At 44.1% G+C, this 18,999-nt stretch overlaps 1 protein-coding gene and 1 long non-coding RNA gene across 3 annotated transcripts; one reads left to right on the top strand and one right to left on the bottom strand.

The window, feature by feature from the left end:
* Positions 1-422: 422 nt before the first annotated feature.
* Positions 423-18,566, bottom strand: LOC143384776 (uncharacterized). 2 transcript variants are annotated; one of them, XR_013089423.2, is made up of 5 exons: positions 18,411-18,566; positions 16,266-16,300; positions 16,074-16,169; positions 4,712-4,840; positions 423-3,527 (listed from the first exon to the last, which is right to left on the bottom strand). It is a non-coding gene; the product is annotated as an uncharacterized LOC143384776 (long non-coding RNA). The 2 variants fall into 2 exon arrangements; XR_013089424.2 differs by having other exon boundaries at positions 4,712-4,797.
* Nupr2 (nuclear protein 2, transcriptional regulator) lies at positions 14,436-15,234 on the top strand. The gene has a single exon (XM_076839901.1). It carries the CDS (start codon positions 14,468-14,470, stop codon positions 14,771-14,773), a length of 306 nt encoding a protein of 101 aa, XP_076696016.1. The 5' UTR covers positions 14,436-14,467; the 3' UTR covers positions 14,774-15,234.
* Positions 18,567-18,999: the final 433 nt, after the last annotated feature.

Genomic DNA, 18,999 nt, shown 5'->3' with positions numbered 1-18,999 from the left:
GGTCTGTCACTCTTGATCCACACCTTGCCACTCTTTCCTCTTGATCAAGAGGAAACAAACCCCAACAGACCTCTGCACCAACCTCCTGATCTCCCAGGACTGTCCCGGCATCAGGTCCTCCCAAAGACGGGCCAACAGCAGCAATGGGTTGTGGGAGGCTCTTCCATACGACTACCATATTCAATATCCTCCACTAACGCCACACCGAGTCTCTACCATCTAGGTCAAAAGCATATCTGCATCCTTGAGACAAGTCTAGTAGCTGCAGTAGCTCCAAAGGCAAATTGCCCCAACCAAATGTTGGACTGTAAGTCTTCAGAGGTGGAGATTCCAGAGCTGCCACCAAAGAAATATGAGAAAGGACTATGGGAAAGTCCCCAACTTCAATGGCAAAGTAAGAGGTGGAAGTGCAGGGAGGCAGTTGCCATGGTTCAGATACATGGTGTCTCCAAAAGCTCATGTGTGACACAGTGCAAGAAGGGGCAGAGGTGAAATATTGGGTTATGAGAGCTTTGACCTAACCAGTAGGTTAATCCACAGAAGGATTACCTGGGTGGCAACTGCTGGCAGGTGGGGTGTGGCTGGGGGAGGTGGATCACTGGGGTGTGTCACTGGAGTTTAGGTTTTGTCCCTGGTGAGTGGAACTCTCTCTACTTCCTGGTGCCGTGTCCTGAGCTGCTTTCCTCCATCAAGCCCTTCCACCATCATGTTCTGCCTCATCTTAGGCCCAGGGCTATGCAGTCAGCTGACCATGGACTGAACCTCCGAAACCAGGAGCCAAAGTAAACTTTTCCTACTCAAAGTTGTTCTTGTCTGTCAATTGGTTATAGAGATGCAAAAGATGACTAAAACCGTGGTTAAGTCAAGTGTTAAAGTCAAATAAGATCCAGCCGTGGTGGTGCCTGCTTTTAATTCCAGCTTCTCAGGAGGCTGAGGCTGGAGGTTCACAAGTTTTAGGCCAGCATGGGCAATTTAGCAAGACCCTGTCTCAAAATAAAAAATAAAAATGTTGGGGGGGGTGGGGGAGGGGTCTAGCTCAGTGGTAAAGTGCCCATGGGCTCAATGCTAAGAGCCACAAAATAATAATAATAGTAGTAATAATAATAGCAATAATAAATAAAGTCAGATAAGGATCACCATGAGGGCTTTGCTAAGCTGTTCTTGTGTCCAACTATTTAGTGGTCTCCAAAGCAGGCAAGTACTTCCCAGGGATAACTAAAAATAACTATCAAAATGTGAGAAGAAAGTACTAGAACACCTATGTATATTTTTAAATCTTGATCATTCTAATTTTTTGTATATTTTATTTTAATCAACTTTAAGTAGAGTAACACACGTGTGTAATTTAATGTGTATGTATCATGGATGTGTGTTTAAAACTTTTTCACTAATGGGAGCACAGGAACAGGATTGGAAGCTACTGTTATTAACAATGGATACCGGCTGAAGAATCGTCCTGGGGAACAACAAGATCAGATTTTATTTTGGTAAGACAGTCTGTCTGAGGTTTGAAGAAGAAATTCAGTTGGGATGAGGGTCCAGGCAGAGTTTAGAGGCTGTTGGGGTTCTCTGAGCAAGGGCTGGGGCTGGAACAGTGTGAGTGGGTATGGGGGGAGAGGTGAGAAACAGGCAGCAGACAGAACCCACCTGACCTGGGGATCTGTGCACAGGACAACAGGGAAGCAGATGTTCAGAACTCTCAATTTCTGCCTGTGGTTGAGTGGAATCGCTATTCAGGATAAGGAAAAAGGAGTAGGTTATTGGACATATTAAGCTTCAAAAAAAAAAAAAAAAAAAGTCTAGATCTCCAAATCTGATCCTCTTTCTGAACCCCTGCTCTGCATCAGTCAGGGTCCACACAGGAGACAGAAACCACAGAGTAACTTGAACACGGAAGATTTGCAAGAGGATCAAAAATAACTTTAAAGAACACAGTTACAAGCGCCCGGCGGCGGGGCTGAGGTCCCGGATGTCAGGTCTGGCTCGCGGGGTCCGTGACAGGAGAAGGTGCGCTGCCGGGAGCGGCCCGGTCTAAGTGAAGGTGCGCTGCCCGGGGCGGCCCCGGTCTACGTGCCCACACGAGGGTGCGACCCGGGAGGACGCTGCCACCGCCTTGGAGCCTCGGTCCTGGCTGCCTGTCCCCGGAGCCGCCAGGGTGGTCCCCACAGCGCCCACCCCCGACCTCGCTGTCCGGTCCTCACCTGAGGGCTCTCCTCAGCGGAGCTGCTGGTCACAGCTGGTGGAAACACTGCCGGAGGAGGAGGTCATCCAGTTGGCCGAGAAGCCATTTTGTGAAGCACCTGTTGACTCAAGGCTTTTGATGATGAACTCACGTATGGAGACTTTACTTCTTCCTAGATCTTTACACTTGGGAGACAGTGCCCTCAAACACTTCTGTGCAGCTGGGAATGCAGGCTTCTGCTTCACCTTGAAGGAAGCATTAATGATTCCTTTCCAGAGGACATGAGAAGAGAGAAGTGAGCCTCTGGTATCATGCAGGTTCCTTGCATTGCCCATGGGCTAGAAGAGAGAAGAGATGCTTCATGAGATTTGATCCCCCTTTTCCTGAAAAGTTCCACACAGAGTAGGCAAGTCCTTGGATCCCCTGCAAGAAAGTCTTCCGGCCTGAAGGTCAGATGTGTCCAGATGTTGACTTGAAGGATATCAGCTCCTAGAAGCCCTCATTCTGGCTGCAGTGTTTCCTCCCCTCAATGCAAAGCAAGAAAGTGCAGTTGGCGCTGCACCCATTCTTCTGCATCCATGATCCCCACCAGCTGGAAATCCAAACTATCAGGAAAGGAGTTGTCTCTCTGGAAAGATACTTCTCTCCTCATTGTTTCCTGGATCTTACAGTGTTATAGAGAATGACACCGCCCTTTCATTGTATTAGGTGTCAGAAGTCATCTAGAGATAATGGAAGTGCTACAGGAAGAAGATATGCAGCATTTAGATGCAAATACTCTGGCATTTTTGTAAGAGACTTGAGCCTGTGTGGATGGTGTTTTTGGAGGACTTTGAACAAATCTCCCTTGGATTTCCTGTAACATTTCTGGTTTGGAGACTTGGGAGTGTTCAGGACTTGAGTGTGAGTCAGCCCCATGGGGATGTGATAGGGGGGCAGTCGGAGCTGTTGTGCAGAACCTCAGTGATGGCTTGTAAGGCCACATGTAACACTGCAAGCAGCAGATGAGAAGGGAGCCCTCTCCCCATGTGTTTAGCTTAGCTCTTGTCTTATCCAAAATCATGACTTGTGAAATGTTGCAGAAATGGACTCATGCCAAGAAGTTGGGATGTTCTGGGGAGCATGGGCTGTCATTCTATTCTGTCTCTGCATTATGATGTGTTAGCGGGTGGGAACTTGAAGATGTGCTTAGGCCATGGATTCTTCTTTCCTGGGAAGGGGGTTCTCAAAGCAGCCCTTGTCCCTGTTTCACCTGCTTCCAAGGAGGACACAACAAGAACGTTCTTACAAGTTGGCCCCCGGTCTTGGTCTTCCAGTCTCCCAAATTTGAGAAATAAAATCTGAGCTATGAAAAAAAAAAAAAAAAAAAAGAACACAGTTACAGTCGAGCAGAGGAACAGGCCTCCTGCAGAGTCTGAGGCAGGAGGATCACAAGTGCAAAGATGTCCCTCCTGGACATCTCAGGTGACTGGCAAGGTCTGACATCATGCCAGCTGCAAGGACCATAGTTAAAGCATCCATCTTTATTTTATTTAATTTTTTAAATATCTATTTTTTAGTTGTAGTTGGACATAATACCTTTATTTTATTTATTTATTTTTATGTGGTGCCGAGGATCGAACCCAGGGCCTCACACATGCTAGTCAAGTGATCTACCACTGAGCCACAATCCCAGCCCCCATCTTTATTTTTGCAGAGCAAGAAATGATGGGTTTGGAGCTGAGAGACAATATATTAATAACTGGCATAATCCACCCTTTTGGTTTCTCAGCTTTCATGAGTCTAAACCACGTTTCATTGCAAGTTTGAGGGTCCCATTTTTTATCTACTGGTGCCCTCACTTTCACACCAGATCACGTGTTGGGATCTCATGTGAAACTGGGTGATGCTGTGAATCCAACTGCTGTAGTTCTGCAACCTCGGAGTTGATCTTGAAGACATCAGCCCTGGAAACAGGAGATGTCTGAGGTCCTTCTCCAGCTGCCAGGAGAGTGCTCTGGTTCTTGGGCCTGACTCAGGCTGAGTTAGACTTGAGCAATGTTTTCCTCTGCCAGGTCTTGACTGCACTAAAGGGTCATCCTGCAGCACAGTCACCACTCAGCTCCCCAGGCATCAGCCTGGGTCCTGTCATCACAGTCAGCAGGTGGTAGCACATTGATTGGAAGGTCACTTCCTGTTACAAACACCTCATTCCCCTGGAGCTCAGCTCTGATCTCAAGGCAAAAGGCAAACCAAATTTGCACCCAGATCCTGGCTCCTGTCTCCTGGTGGCAAGTGCCTCTCAAGATTCAGAGAGGAGACACAAAGCACAGAGGTTTACATAAATGGAGTTTAATATGAATAATTATTAATTATAGCAAGTGACCTGCATAACAAGAGATTGGCTTGAGAGAACTTTAAAGAGGGTTAAGATTAGGAGCTACACTAATGTCAACATAAGGAGCAACTATTAATCCTAAACCGAGTACCCGAGCAGGGGATCCCTCCTGGGTGGTGGAACCGGAGAGCCCTTCAGCGCCCTCTACTGACCTTGTTTAATGATGTGTCAGTGGCCAGGAAACCTGTAAAGGAGGCATCTGTGTGGTTCTGAGCCAGTGGTGAAGGTGAATCTGGAACTGATAAAATGAAGTGGTAACTAGTACAGGGCCCATTTCCACCCTGGGAAAGAAAGAAGAGAGGGGAGGGCATGGGTTCTTCCAGGACTACAGACACAGTTGGAAAACAGGAGAGCAATCCCAGTAACCACAGGCTCAGGGCCATTCTAACTTCATAACTGTACCCTCCATGGGACCCCTGGTCTTTCCGCAGAGAGCCCATGTTCCCCAGAGGCTTGTGTCCCTAACCCTTAGCAGCTCCCTCTCCTCTGTAATCCACGACCCCATCTTGTATTTCGCAAAGACTCAGAAACCACCAGACCAAACCCCCTGGACGTTTTGCCTCTAATGTACACAGTCCTCCCTTCTAGTTTCCTTCTCTCCCTCCTGTTGGAAAGTGCTACCCCCTGGGGATCTCCTCTGTGACCACACTTACCATTTTCTCTCCCATTTCCCTGTATCTCTAACCTGTTCCCTCTTTTAGATCTTCCTCACCACACTTATGTTCTTCCATTTTAAAAAGCCCTCCCTAACCTGAGGGTTCCCCTTTAGGTCTTCAGCCAGCACCTGCTGAGCGCTCTGCTCCCACGGATGATCTGATCCACGAATCTGCTCATGTCACCCTGATTTAAACAGCTCTCTCTGGCCTTCTGGATTAACTCCAAACTCCTTAACAGCCCACACTCCATCCTGCCTCAACCAGGAGTCTCACCATTTTACCTGCTTCCCAGCCCCACTGAAACTTTCCTCCCCCTAAGTGTCCAGATTGTCTCTTCAGGGAGCCTCTGAGTGTGCCATTCTCTCTGTTGGTATTCTTCCCCCGTAAACACTGCTTTCTAGTTGGCTCACCTGTCACTTGCCCCCTTTGGCATCGCCTCCTTCCAGAAGCCCCAACTCTGGAGAGCATGAGAGGTGAGCTGCTCCTCCATGAACCAGGGAGGTTAGGGAATGTGTTCCCTATGGAGAATTCATTAATTCTCCAGTGCTTAGCTCAGCACCTGGCACAAAATAGTCACTGTGGTAGGCAAAACAGCAGCCCCTAAAGATGTCATGGCCTTATCCCATACAATTATGCTATGTTACAGGGAAAGGGGGAACCAAGGGTACATATGAAATTAAGGTTGTTCATCAGCTGAACCTAACAAGTTTACCAGGAAGGGCGCCTGGAAAGCCCTGGCCACTAGGGGCCACTAGATGCTGCTAACCACCATGCACTATGGGGAGCCTGTTGCCGGCCCAGTGTAATTGCAGTGTATTCGAGCAGAGCCTGCACCTACTGTGTGGGTCTTCCATGTGAAGTGGGGGTCTTCTTCTATCAAAGTAAGTCTTCTGTGTTGGGGGCTGACTAGTGGAGCCAGCAAAATCCAAAGAAAGGCTGATGGTGGAAAAGAGTTAAAGACCCCCAAGAGAGACCTCAGCAGAATAGCAGGCTAGAAAGTAGAATTCTTTTAAAAAAAAAATCTTTATTTTTATTTATTTATTTTTATGTGGTGCTGAGGATTGAACCCAGGCCTCATGCGTGTGAAGCAAGTGCTCTACCACTGAGCTACCACCCCAACCCCAAGAGTAGAATTCTTTACAAAGTCTCCAAGTCTAAGACTGTCTGGCTCTTTCTTGCAACCTGAAAGGATAATTATCACGATAAAATGATATGTCCATGGCATCCAGGTAATAGTAAACTGTTTTCCCAAGTTCTGAGCCATTCTAGCAAGTGATTTTACCCAAGAATGGGAACCCCTGGATGACAACTGGTTGGTCACAAGTCCAGGGGGGTAATTTGAGACTTGCAGCTAGCATTGGAAGTAGGGGTGGCTTGTAGGGCTGAGTTCCTAACCTGTGGGGTCTAAGCTAATCCAGGCAGCCTCAGAACTGGACACATGACACCCAGTGGTCTCCAGAGGCTTGGAGAATTGGCTGGTTTAGTCAGAAGCATGTGAGTGGAGAAACAGATTTTCCTTGTACCTATCTTTCCAGTTTCCTAGGAGAGACAGTATGTAGAGCTAAAGAATAAAGCAAACAGCTGGGCACGGTGGTGCATGCCTGTAATCCCAGCAAGTTGGAAGGCTGAGGCAGGAGGATCACAAGTTCTAAGCCAGCCTCAGCAACTTAGTGAGATCCTATCTCAAAATAAAAAATAAAAAGGGCTGGGGTGTGTAGGGATTATAGCTCAGTGGTAGAGCAGCCCTGGGTTCAATACCTAGTACTATAAAACAAAAAAATGATACACAAAATGATCATGGGGGGCTGGGAATGTGGCTCAAGCGGTAGCGCACTCGCCTGGCATGCATGCGGCCCGGGTTCGATCCTCAGCACCACATACAAACAAAGATGTTGTGTCTGCCGAAAACTAAAAAATAAATACTAAAAATTCTCTCTCTCTCTCTCTCTCCTCTCTCACTCTAAAAAAAAAAAATGATCATGGGTATGTTAAGATATTGGGATAAAGGTGATTATTTTTCTTTTTTGTTTCTTTTTTTTTTTTTTTTTTTTTGGTACTGAGGGTTTAGCCTAAGGGTGCTTAACTGCTGAGCCACATTCCCAATCCCCAGCCCTTTTTATTTTTTATTTTAATTTTTTTTTAGTTGTCAATGGACCTTTATTTATTTTTATGTGGTGCTAAGAATTGAATCCAGTGCCTCACACATGCTAAGCAAGCGCTCTGCCACTGAGCTACAACCCCAGCCCCTATTTTTAATTTTGAGACAGTAGAATTTTATTCTCTCAGTTATGGGGCCTGTCATCCAGGATGCAGGTCAGCTGGACCTTCCTTATCTCTCCACCAGCTTCTGGTTGCCCCCGACCCTGCTGCCCCTCATCTGAACACACCATTCCTTGTTTCCTTATCACATTGTCATTCCTCCCTCCCTCCCTCCCTCCCTCCCTCTCCCTCTCTCTCTCTCTCTCTCTCTCTCTCTCTCTCTCTCTCTCTCTCTCTGTTTATTGCTATAAGTTTCCTACTTAGGACTGTTTGCCTCGTCTCATAAGTTTTGGTCCATTGTGTTTCATTTTAATTTCCCTGGAGATATTTCCTAATTTCTCTGTGACTTCTTCTTTGATCCATTGGTCATTTCAGGCTGTTTAACTTCCATGCATTGTGGTTTCCCAGTTTTTCTTCTGCTATTGTTTTCTAATTTTGTTTTATTGTGACCAGAAGTGATACTTTCTTTCTTTTTTTTCAAAAAAAAGAGTGAGGGGGGGAGAGAGAGAGAGAATTTTAATATTTATTTTTTGGCGGACACAACATCTTTCTTTGTATGTGGTGCTGAGGATCGAACCCAGGCCGCACGCATGCCAGGCGAGCGAGCTACCGCTTGAGCCACACCCTCAGCCCCAGAAGTGATACTTTCTTTTTTTCTTAATATGTATTTTTTTTAGTTGTAGTTGAGCATAAGACCTTTATTTTACTTATTCATTTTTATGTGGTGCTGAGGATTGAACCCAGGGCCTCAAACAGGCTAGGTGAGTGCTCCACTGTTGAGCCACAACCCCAGCTCCCAGAAGTAACACTTTCTTTTAGATAAAGATGATTCTGTAGTATTGTTTAAGTCCTCGATTTCTCTATTGTTACTTTATTGATATCTATTTCTCCCTTCAATTCTGTCAATATTTGCTTCATGTAATTGAGGAGCTCCTGAGTGTGATGAACAAGTGCTTATGATTGCAACATATTTGTGGTGAGTTTATCTTTCATCATGACCCAGAACTCTCGTTGGTCTCCTATGATCATTTTGACTGCAAGCCTGTTTTTTCCTGACACTAGGATAGCCAACCCAGCTCTCTCCCTTTACATGAAATCTCTTCTTTTTCCTGTTGACTCTCAACCTATTTGTGACCTTATACCTAAAGTGAGTCTCCTGTACACAGGATAGATATAGATGGGTGTTTCTGTCCCTTCTGCTAATCCATGAGTTTTGATTTTAATCCATTTATGTTTCAAGTCATCAGAAGGAAGTTCTCTGCTGTTTTGTTTCTGGTTTTCCATATGCTTTCTCTTTTCTATCCCTCATCTCCTCCACTACTAGCTTTCCTTCATGTTTAGTTAATGTCTTTGTTTTTCTCTTCATTTTCTCCCATGAATAATCTATAGATATTTTCTTTTTGGTTACCATGGGGATTAAATATGACATTCTAGTTATGGGAATCTGTTTTGAATTTATACAAACTAGACTTGAATCACATAAAAAGGCACACACATTATTTGCCTTCCCCCATGATATGTTATTGGTATCATTGCGTATCACTAATAGTCTTAAAATTATTCTCTCCAAAGTCTGGAATACCCAGGCCTGCCATTTGCTGATGTCGCTTTCTTTTTCTCTATTTTAATTAATTATTTTATTAATTTTGGTACCAGGAATTGAACCCAGGGGTGCTTAACCATTGAGCCACACCTCTAGGCTTTTTTATTTTTTATTTTGAGACAGGGTCTTGCTAAATCGCTTAGGGCCTCATTAAGTTGCTGTGGCTAGATTTGAACTTGCAATCCTCTTGCCCCAGGTTCCTGAGCTGCTGGGATTACAGGCATGCACCACTGTGCCTGGCTCTATTTTATTTTACTTATTTTGTGATGTTGGGCCTTGCATGCTAGGTACATGCTCTACCAATTAGTTACATCCCTTCACTCTCTTTATTTTATTTTGCTCAAGTGCCAAGACCTTCTCATAAAGGTCTTCCAATCCCTCTGAAATATCACATCCACAATGTGCCCATGTTTCTATTTCTTCTTGTTAAATATATTTCTACTGACTCTAGCACAAACTTACATATTTCCTAATCGCACTCATCACCAATGGAGACATGTTGTGCATCTCTGAAAAATTTGTTTATTTCATGGTCTCATACTAGAATATAAACTGCAAGTGAATAGGAAACTTTATCCTGGAAGTCTAAAGCAATGCCGGGTACATAGTAGATATTTGATCAATACATTTTGAATGAATGACCAGGGCTTAAACAGCAATTTGAATTTTGCTAGTTTTCATTAATACTTTTCAATACTATAGTGTTTATCTATTCATATACACACACATACATATGTTTAATGAATGGGAACTTATTTTACACCTATAGCTGGGGGAGGGACAATCTTGATGGGGTGCCAGGCAACCACAAGAACATGGCAAAGGCATAAATGAGTGGAGAAGAGCAGTGTTGGATGTGAGGTAAAGCCAGTGTCACTTAAGTCCTGTCTGAGGGATAACAGAGACAGAAGCAAGCTCTGCTTAGGTTCAAAAGCAAACATGGGTGTGCAGTGTCACTCAGCTATGGATCCTGACCAAGCCTGATGAAGAAAATGAATCTTCATTTCTTTTTTCTTTTTCTACTACTCACAGGGTTGCTGCAATGATTTATTGAGAATCCTAATGAGAGAAACAAAGCTTTATAATCTGTGCACATGTAGGCTAACATGAGGAATTAGAGACCACTCCCAGAGCATGAGCATTGCTTGTCTCTGTCCCACTGAGTATGGGGTCAAACCACTAAACAATGTACTTTAAAAAAAATCTATTTTATTTATTTTTATGTGGTGCCAAGGATTGAACTCAGTGCCTCACACATGCGAGGTAAGCACTCTACCGCTGAGCCACAGCTCCGGCTCCTAAACAATGTACTTTTTTTGTGGGGGGAGGTTTACCAGGGATTGAACCCAGGTGTGCTTAACCACTGAGCAACATCCCAGTCCTTTTTCTTTTTTATTTACAGACAGGGTCTTGCTAAGTTTCTGAGACTGGTCTTAAACTGACAATTCTCCTGCTTCAGCCTCCTGAGCCGCTGGGATTACGGGTGTGTACTACTGTATCAGCACAAAAGCTACTTTTAAATCTTATTCCAGGCTCTGAGGTTTACCTCAAAAGTAGAGTGCTTGATGAGCACAAATGAGGCCCCAGGTTCAATCCCCAGAACTGTGGAGGGGGAAAATGCTTCCCAATAATCTAATCAGCATACATTTAGAGTCCTCAGGCAGGAGAACAAGAGATATTGGAAACTGCTTTCTGGGGACATAGTTCAGTTAGTAGAGTGCTTGCCTTGCATCCACAAAGTCCTGGGTTCAATCCCCAGCACTGCAAATAATAACAATAAAATTTTAAAAATAAAAGATATATATCTTCTCAGAAGCCAGCAGGGCATGGATATTTAGCAATTGTGGATTAAAACACAACGAAAAGGAAGAAGTAATGATGCTGGGGTCAGAAGACTTTAGTCCTAGTCTCAGTCTGCTTTCATTAATTATACAACCTTGGGAAAGTTATTACCATTTTCCTTATCAGGAAAAAACAAGACAGCGTATCTCACAGAGTTCTTATAATGATCGAGTTAGTCAACTTTCCATTACTTACTTTGGCTCACAGTTTCAGAGATGTTAGTCCCTGTCTACTTCCTTGTGTTTGGGCCTGTGGTGAGGCAGATTATGATGATGAGGGATGTGTGATATAGCACAGCTGCTCACCTTAGTGGTGGCCAAGAGAGGGAGAAAGGGGCCAGGGACAAAATATACCCTTCAAAGGCCTGTCTCCAAATAAATAGGCTCTGCCTCCTAAAGGCAAAGCTATCAACCAAGTGTTTAGCACAATTGTCAAAAGACAAAGTTATGACAAATTTAAAGATCTAATTGACTTTCATTTGCATTTATAGAATAAGGCAACAAATTGCTGAGCAGAGGAAGTTGGTTTTATAAAGCAGCCACAGAGAATAAAAGAGATTGTTTCAAACTTTCTTTCCTGATAAAAGTCAAAAGTAAGGGAATTTCCTTACTTTTGACTTTTATCAGGAAAGAACTGGTCTGTTTGGGGATTTGGCTAACATCTCTCAATTTCTTGGAAGGTCAAATAGACAACTTAGTTTGGCCTGGTAGTGTGGAACTTCAGCAAATTCCACTTTGGTTTGATCTGCTGGGCATAGTTCAGAAGCTTAATCCAAACCAATGGACTCCTATAGATCATATAGGGTGTGATCTGCTTAGCATCAAAATAGCTCATCAGGTGAATATGATGCTAATGACTGGTTTTGGCAGTAGGGCAGAAATGTATAAGATGAGTATGAGCATTTTTTAGGGCAGAAATTTATAGGATGAGCATGAACACTTTGATGTGTCAGAGAGCAAGTTCATTCTCCAAGACTATGTTAAGGCCAGAGAAAAAGGATCATAAGAAGGAGCTCTCCTTGGCTACATATAGGGAAATTTGAGCATTAAAAAAAAATGTATGAAATTGATTGAAACACATTGATTATACTTTAAAAAGATCTACAGCTTCATAATGATTCTCATAGGATAAAAAAGCAAAATCCACTTTAAAAATGAAGAATTAGAGGCTGGGGTTGTGGCTTAGTCATAGAGTGCTTACCTAGCATGAGTGAGGCACTGGGTTCATTCCTAGCACCACATAAAGATAATAAAGGTATTGTATCCATATATAACATTCATATAATGAAGAATTAAACATTTGTCCTTCCTTTGCTATTCAAGGTATATTTAAGGGCAATGAAATAGTAGCCTTAGTTCATGAGAGAAAGAATTATAGATAATAAATGTAGAAAGAATGATTGAGTTAGAAAATTAACTGGGGGGCTGGGGATGTGGCTCAAGGGGTAGCGCACTCGCCTGGCATGTGTGCGGCCCGGGTTCGATCCTCAGCACCACATACAAAGATGTTGTGTTCGCCGAAAACTAAAAAATAAATATTAAAAAATTCTCTGTCTCTCTCTCTCTCTCTCTCTTAAAAAATTATAAAAAAAAAAAAATTAACTGGGCTGGGCGAACACTTGACAGAGTGTTTGCCTAGTATGTACAAGGCCCTGAGTTTGATCCCCAGTGCTGCATAAAAAGAAAAGAAAAAATTACCACAATCCCTGATGAAATAACAGCAAATGAAAACAGCAAGTAAGCAATGAACATTGGACAAAACCATTAGACAGAGTATAATGAAGAGCATCACAGAGGCATGCTGTCTCCAGAGGAGCCCAGTGTCACTGAAACCTGAACAGTGAAGCACTGCGTGTTGTCAGTGCACATCATTTCCTGGGAAGTATTCTTACTCACCCTACTACATTGAATCCAGGTACCAAATCTCTATATTCACCCTCAATTTACAGGAAATGTGGGAGAGGAACAATTTTAAATGGCACTGGAAGAAAATTAGTCAAATTCACAAAATGGAACACTACAAGCAGAATGACCCAGTTTCTAAAAGGCAATGACAGGGAGAAAACAAAAGGGTGGGAGAGGGAATGCTCTAGAATAGGAGACACATAAAAGCCATGGAAGTAAATTTCATATGTAGATTTTGTATGTAATCTGAGTTGAACAAACCAATTGTAAGAGAGTGCAGCCAGACTACTAGGGAAAATTTAATCTGGACTAGGTATAACTCCAGGATTAGCTGATTTTCCGGTGTGAAAAGGCATTGTAGTTATGCAAAACACAGATCCACTTTTCTACTTTTTCAGAGCTGTACACTGATATGTACAAAAGTGAAATGACTTTTTATATTTGTAATTTGTTCTAAAATGCAGCAGTAGAAGAAAACGGGAATACATGAGGTTTCAGGATCTTGGGAACCTTTGTGATGGGATATGAGAGTTCATTGTTCTCTTTGCTTTTGAGAATGCGCATTTTCATAAAAAATTTTAAAAAGTTTTTTTAAAATTATGTATAGGAGAGTGGTATAGTGAACAAGCATTAGTTCTCCTTCTTCACACAGATATAAGATATGTGGGTGGAAACTGAAACCCCCTCAGTGTTTTATTTAAAATACTCTGGGATTTGTTCATTTAAGGACTTAGGCAGGCCACGTGCCCACCAGCGATCTGGCCCCAAAGTGCGCAGGAAAAAGTTCAAATCAGCAACTGTCACAGGTGGGAACTCTGTAAGCCCAAAGTTTGAGAAGCTTTTGTTTTTCTTTTCTTTTTCCTTTTTAAGTAGGGAATACTTTTCGATCTACCCTTAGGGGTATCTGCAATTTTCGCAGGATAAGCATTATCCGAGCAAGCCAAGAAGAACCAAAGGTAGGCCTTCCCGCCAATTCCCTACAAGCGGGATGAAAGAGGCAGGACTAGGCAATGAGACCCCCAGGTTCTGGGCCTGCGTGAGGTCAGCCTAGCGGCGCGCGGGGCTCTTTCCCGCCTCGGCTGCCCTAGCAACTGCGCAAAGGGGAGAGGGCGAACGGAAAAAACAACGTGTGGCCCCGCCAGCCACAGGAGCTCCCAGCCCTTGACAACTTCCTTGCAGTCGCTGTACAGGCAGATGCATTTTCAGAGCACGCTTCCGAGGTGACCAACACCTCTCCAGGAAGCCCGCCTTTCGCTGGGCATCGTTACCAAGCGGTCCTCCCGAGCACTGGGCCCGCCGTTCCCCAGGAGCCCCTCGTTGTTGCACACCTGTATGGTTCTCGCCTGCAGGCCAGCACAAACAGAATGTTGAGAGGAGTTCGCCAGCCAACCTTCTCCTGCCCGCAGCAACTACCACCAGGCTGTCACCATCGCCGGCCAGCCCCGCAGAAGCCAGGTCCGCACCTTCGGGGCTCTATGACGTCGGCGAAGCTCCACCCGGCCACGCCCCTCCAGGCGGAGCCAATGGGAGCGCCAGGCGGGCAACTTGCCCCTTCGCCCCGCCCCTCCGGCGGAGCCAATCGGAGGCCGGGCCGCTCCGCCCTCCAGGGGCCCGCAAGGGCTGGCTCCTCCGCGGCGGGGCGCAATGGACCCGGGCCTCGAGCCTGCTCATATCGGCGTCCGCCGGGCCCGGGCGCCGCCAGCTGAGGCGAAACTGCCGGTAAACTACGAGGAGGAGCTGTACGACTGCGTCGACTACCACTATCTGCGTGACTTCCCGGCCTCCGGGGCGGGGCGTAGCAAGGGCCGGACGCGGCGCGAGCAAGAACTGCGCACCAACCGGCCGGTGCCCGGCGGCCACGAGCGCAAGGTCGCGCAGAGGCTCCTCAACGGCCAGCGCAAGCGTCGCCAACGCCAGCTGCAGCCCCGGCCGCGCACTTGCCTCGCCTAAGCGCTGGTAGATGCAGACCGCGACCCGGGGCCGTCTTCCCGCCGGGGCTGCCCGGCCACGCAACAGTACGCTCGTCTTTCAGCTCGCCTCTCGTGGCTGTCGCTGCAGGCGTGCAAAGGCCACCTTCCGCCACACCGCAGCCGGTCCCAAAGCCGCAACGAAGCGCAGGAACCGCTTGGAAGACAGGAGCGCTCTTCCAGCGCTCACGTTCACACTAGAGTACTGATTTCTTTTTCTGTCTGATTTTCTACAGGATACTCAAAGGACCTGATAAAAGTATTTTCACTTAGTCCAACTGTAACTGTGGTCCTCCATGTTGGTCAACAGAACTTTTCGACATCCTTAAGTTTGCTGCTTCAATCTTTTCCTTACCAATTGTTAATTAAGTAACGTCCAAGTGGGTATGCCTTTTAGAGTTTTTAATTAAAACAGAACAGCAAGAATGGCATTTTCAACTCTTCTGGGCTTTTTTCCCTCTTCTAGTTACTATAGTAACTCGTTTCTGGTGCATAAATACTTGGGTTCTTATATGCAAAGAAGAGGTCATAGAGACGGATGGGGGAGATCAAAGAGGAATTTGTACAAGATTTCTATCCAAATGTCACAGACCACACTGAAGGTTTAAAATTTGTGATAATAGGACACACTGAACAGTAGGTAGATTCTCTACACTTAACTGATGTCCTAACAATCCTTTGAGGTAGATGCAGCTATCCCCACTTTAGAGAAGAAATTCTAAGGCACAGTGAATTCAAGTAACTTTCCAGAGATTACACAGCTAATGAGGCAGTAGACCTTGTTTAGTATAGCAGTAAATATTTCATTCAGTTTTAACCAGAATTTTTCTACATGGTATGTTAATACATATATGCAAACCATACTGTAGTTGAACACTTTTCTGAAAATGCAAAATATTTTGTGGTTGCAGATATCTATAATCCCAACTACTCTGGAGGCTAGAAGATCACAAGCTGGAGGCCAGCCTGGGCAACAGTCAGACACTTGTCTCAAAATAAAAAAGGCCTTGGAATGTAAGAGCCCTTGACTAGCGCTGGTGAAGCCCTGGATTGGATCCCCAGTACATCTCCCCTGCAAAAAAAAGGGAAAGAAAAAATTTACAGGAGGCTCATTTTCCTTAAGCTAACTGATAAAGGAATAATGAGGAGCTGGGTACAGAGGTGAAGCCTGTAATTCCAGTGACTCTTTAGTGGCCAAGGTAAAAAGATAAGTTTGAGTCAGCCCCAGCAATTTAATTAGGCCCTGCTTCAAAAAATGAAAAGGGGCTGGGTAAGGTGCTTACCTGTAATCCAGTGATTCCAGAGGCCAACAGAGGAGGATTGGAAGTTCAAAGCCAGCTGCAGCAATTTAGCAAGGCCCTAAACAACTTAGCAAGACCCTGTCTCAAAAGAGAAAAAGAGCTGGGCATGTGGCTCATGATAAAGTACCCCTGGGTCCAATCCCCAGTACCAAAAATAAGTAAAAGGGGATATACCTCTGTGGTACAGTGCTCCTGTTCAATCTCCAGCACTAAAAAAAAAAAAAAAAAAAGGCAGCTTTTTTTCAAATGCATTTTCAAATTTATAATTTTCCCCAAGATACAGGAAGTGTTTCAGGCAGGCTTGGTGGTGCATTTCCTGTAATCCCAGCAACTCCAGAGGCTGAGGCAAGTTTGAGGACAGCCTGGACAACTCAGCAAGGTTCTAAACAATTCAGTGAGATCCTATCTCAAAATAAAATGGCTGGAAATGTAGCTCAGAGGTTAAGGGCTCTTGAGTTCAATCTCCAGTACCAAAAAAAGAAAGAAAAAAAGTTTAAAGTGCCCCAAACCAGCAGATAAAGGCATTCACTTTTCCAGCATCAATTTTTCTTAACTGTTAGTGTTGTATGTTTCAGAACCACTCACAAACTCCATGTTTAAGGAAAAGAGTTACAATTGTAAAATTATGCAGAATATGGCAGGCTGACTGTCCTCTTTAGTCTGCATTCAGGCAGGCCTTCTGCACCTATCAGTGCGTCCTTGATTGGGACAGAAGATAATATATTGAAAGGAACAGCTCATGTGAATACTGGCTGAGATAATCTGCCACTCTGGCATCCAGAAAACTTTTCTCAGTTTCCACCAAGCTCGTTTTCTCATTTGTAAAGTGGAAATGCTATTGGTTCACCTTGCAAAACTGTATTAGACAGAATGTAGAAAGCATCTAACACAGTTAAGAGCCAGCACATGATAGGTACTCAAATTGAGTGGTAGCTAATTTTAAATTTATAGAATATCATCTTTCTTCTACTTACTCTTGAGTAATGAAATCTTAAATTTTTTTACTTAACTACTTTAATTCTTCTGCTAAAATGTCTCCAGCAATGTAGTATGGTAGTAGTCTGGCTTTGGAGGTAAGCACTATGGAGCCTTGGACAAGTTTTTTAAAATCTAAGCATCTTTCCCTTACTATAAAATGGTAGTAATTGTAATGTCTCTAAGTGTAAATGAAATAGTGGTATAAAGCTCTTAGTACCAGGGCTGGGGACATAACTCAGTTGGTAGAGTGCTTGCTTCACATGTACAAGGCCTTGGGTTCAATCCCCAGGACCACTTAAAAAAAAAAAAAAAAAAAAAAAAAACACCTCTCGGTACCGTACTCACACACAGCAGGCATTAATTTTTTTTTTTTCCAGTATCAGGGATTGAACCCAACTCATACAAGCTAGGCAAGCACATTCTGCCACTGAGCTACATCCCCAACCCTTTTTTTATTTTTATTTTGAGACAGGGTCTCGCTAGTTGCACAGGATGGCCTCAAACTTGAAATTCTCCTGCCTCAGCCTCCTGAGTAGCTGGGATTACAGGCATGTGCCCCATGCCTGGCCTAAAGGTAATTTTTAATAATGTTTTTCATTGCTTGGTCCCCTTTCTACCTCTCAAATATAATGTACAAATTGGCTCTATGGTGCAATGGATAGAGCATTGGACTTCTAGCCAAACCTGCAGTAGCCATTCAAATACCATGTCCAGATTAATCTTCCTAGAGAAAATTTTAACCATACAAAAACCCTCAATGGTTTCTCTAACCATATAGTGTAAAAAGCTTGAAATCCTTATATTGTCCTAAAAATCATATATTGGATTTTAACTTAAAACTTCACTTAATGACCTGTTTGTATAGTTCTTAGTACTTTCAGATCAGCAGTTCCAGCTGTTATTTTTTTGTGTGCGTGTCAGATATGTGAAAGGCACTATATTCATATATCTCAGTTCTCCAAAGAAAAATGACATGTAGAGCAACTTACCATTTTGGTTCTTCCACAGCCAACTGTTAAGTACAGCATGCCCAGTCAGTGGCCGTGTCAAACCGACACTCTGTAAGATGATCTGCTTAATAGAGTTTGCTTGTTTTAGATGCTAGAACTTTTTAATTAAATTTAAAACATGGTGGCTGTAGAAAAATGTGTATTATATACTGCTGTGTAATAAATTACTCCAGACTTAGTGGTTTAAAACAAGTCACATACTGCTTAACCAGTGGATGTGTTCCAGGAAATGCACTAGGCAATTTCCTTGTTGTGTGAACACAGTGGTGCACTTGCACAAATGAAGATGGCTAGTGCCACTTGACAGTGCAGTCTTCTTGACTATACTCACCTCGGGGTCATTCTGAGTCATCCTGACTCAGGTGTCTCCTAAGGCTGCAGTTAAGCTGTTGGCTCATAGACCTCTGAAGGCTGTTTCCAAAATGGCATACTCCAGTGACTGTGACAGGCCTCAGTTCTTTTCCACATGAGGCTCTATCCAAAGGCTTCCTGAGTTTCATGGCATGACATCTGGCTTTCCTGAGTGAGGAACCCAAAGAGAGTGAGTGTAGAGGCAGCTGCAGAACTTTTATGAACTAGTTTCCAAAGTGAGACCTTCATTTTTGGATTTTCCTGTCAGGAGTGAGTCACTAAATACCCCCATATTCAAAGTGAGACATAAGGCTCCATCTTTTTTTTTTTTAATATTTATTTATTTTTTTAGTTCTCGGCTGACACAACATCTTTGTTTGTATGTGGTGCTGAGGATCGAGCCCCGGCCGCACGCATGCCAGGCGAGCGCGCTACCGCTTGAGCCACATCCCCAGCCCCATCTTTTGAAGGGAATGTCTAAGGATGTGTGGATGCATTTTAGTTTACTGTTTTTTTTTTTTTAATTTTTTTTTTATTGGTTATTCAAAACATTACATGTGGATGCATTT

The sequence above is a fragment of the Callospermophilus lateralis genome, chromosome 19 (genome assembly GCF_048772815.1).
Source record: "Callospermophilus lateralis isolate mCalLat2 chromosome 19, mCalLat2.hap1, whole genome shotgun sequence".
NCBI lineage: Eukaryota > Metazoa > Chordata > Mammalia > Rodentia > Sciuridae > Callospermophilus > Callospermophilus lateralis.
Note: the sequence above shows the minus strand (reverse complement) of the source record. Positions and strands in the feature narration are given on the sequence as shown.

Bases quoted from the DNA above. Each gene is read 5' to 3' on its own strand.
- Nupr2 (XM_076839901.1), top strand. From the start codon at position 14,468: ATGGACCCGGGCCTCGAGCCTGCTCATATCGGCGTCCGCCGGGCCCGG.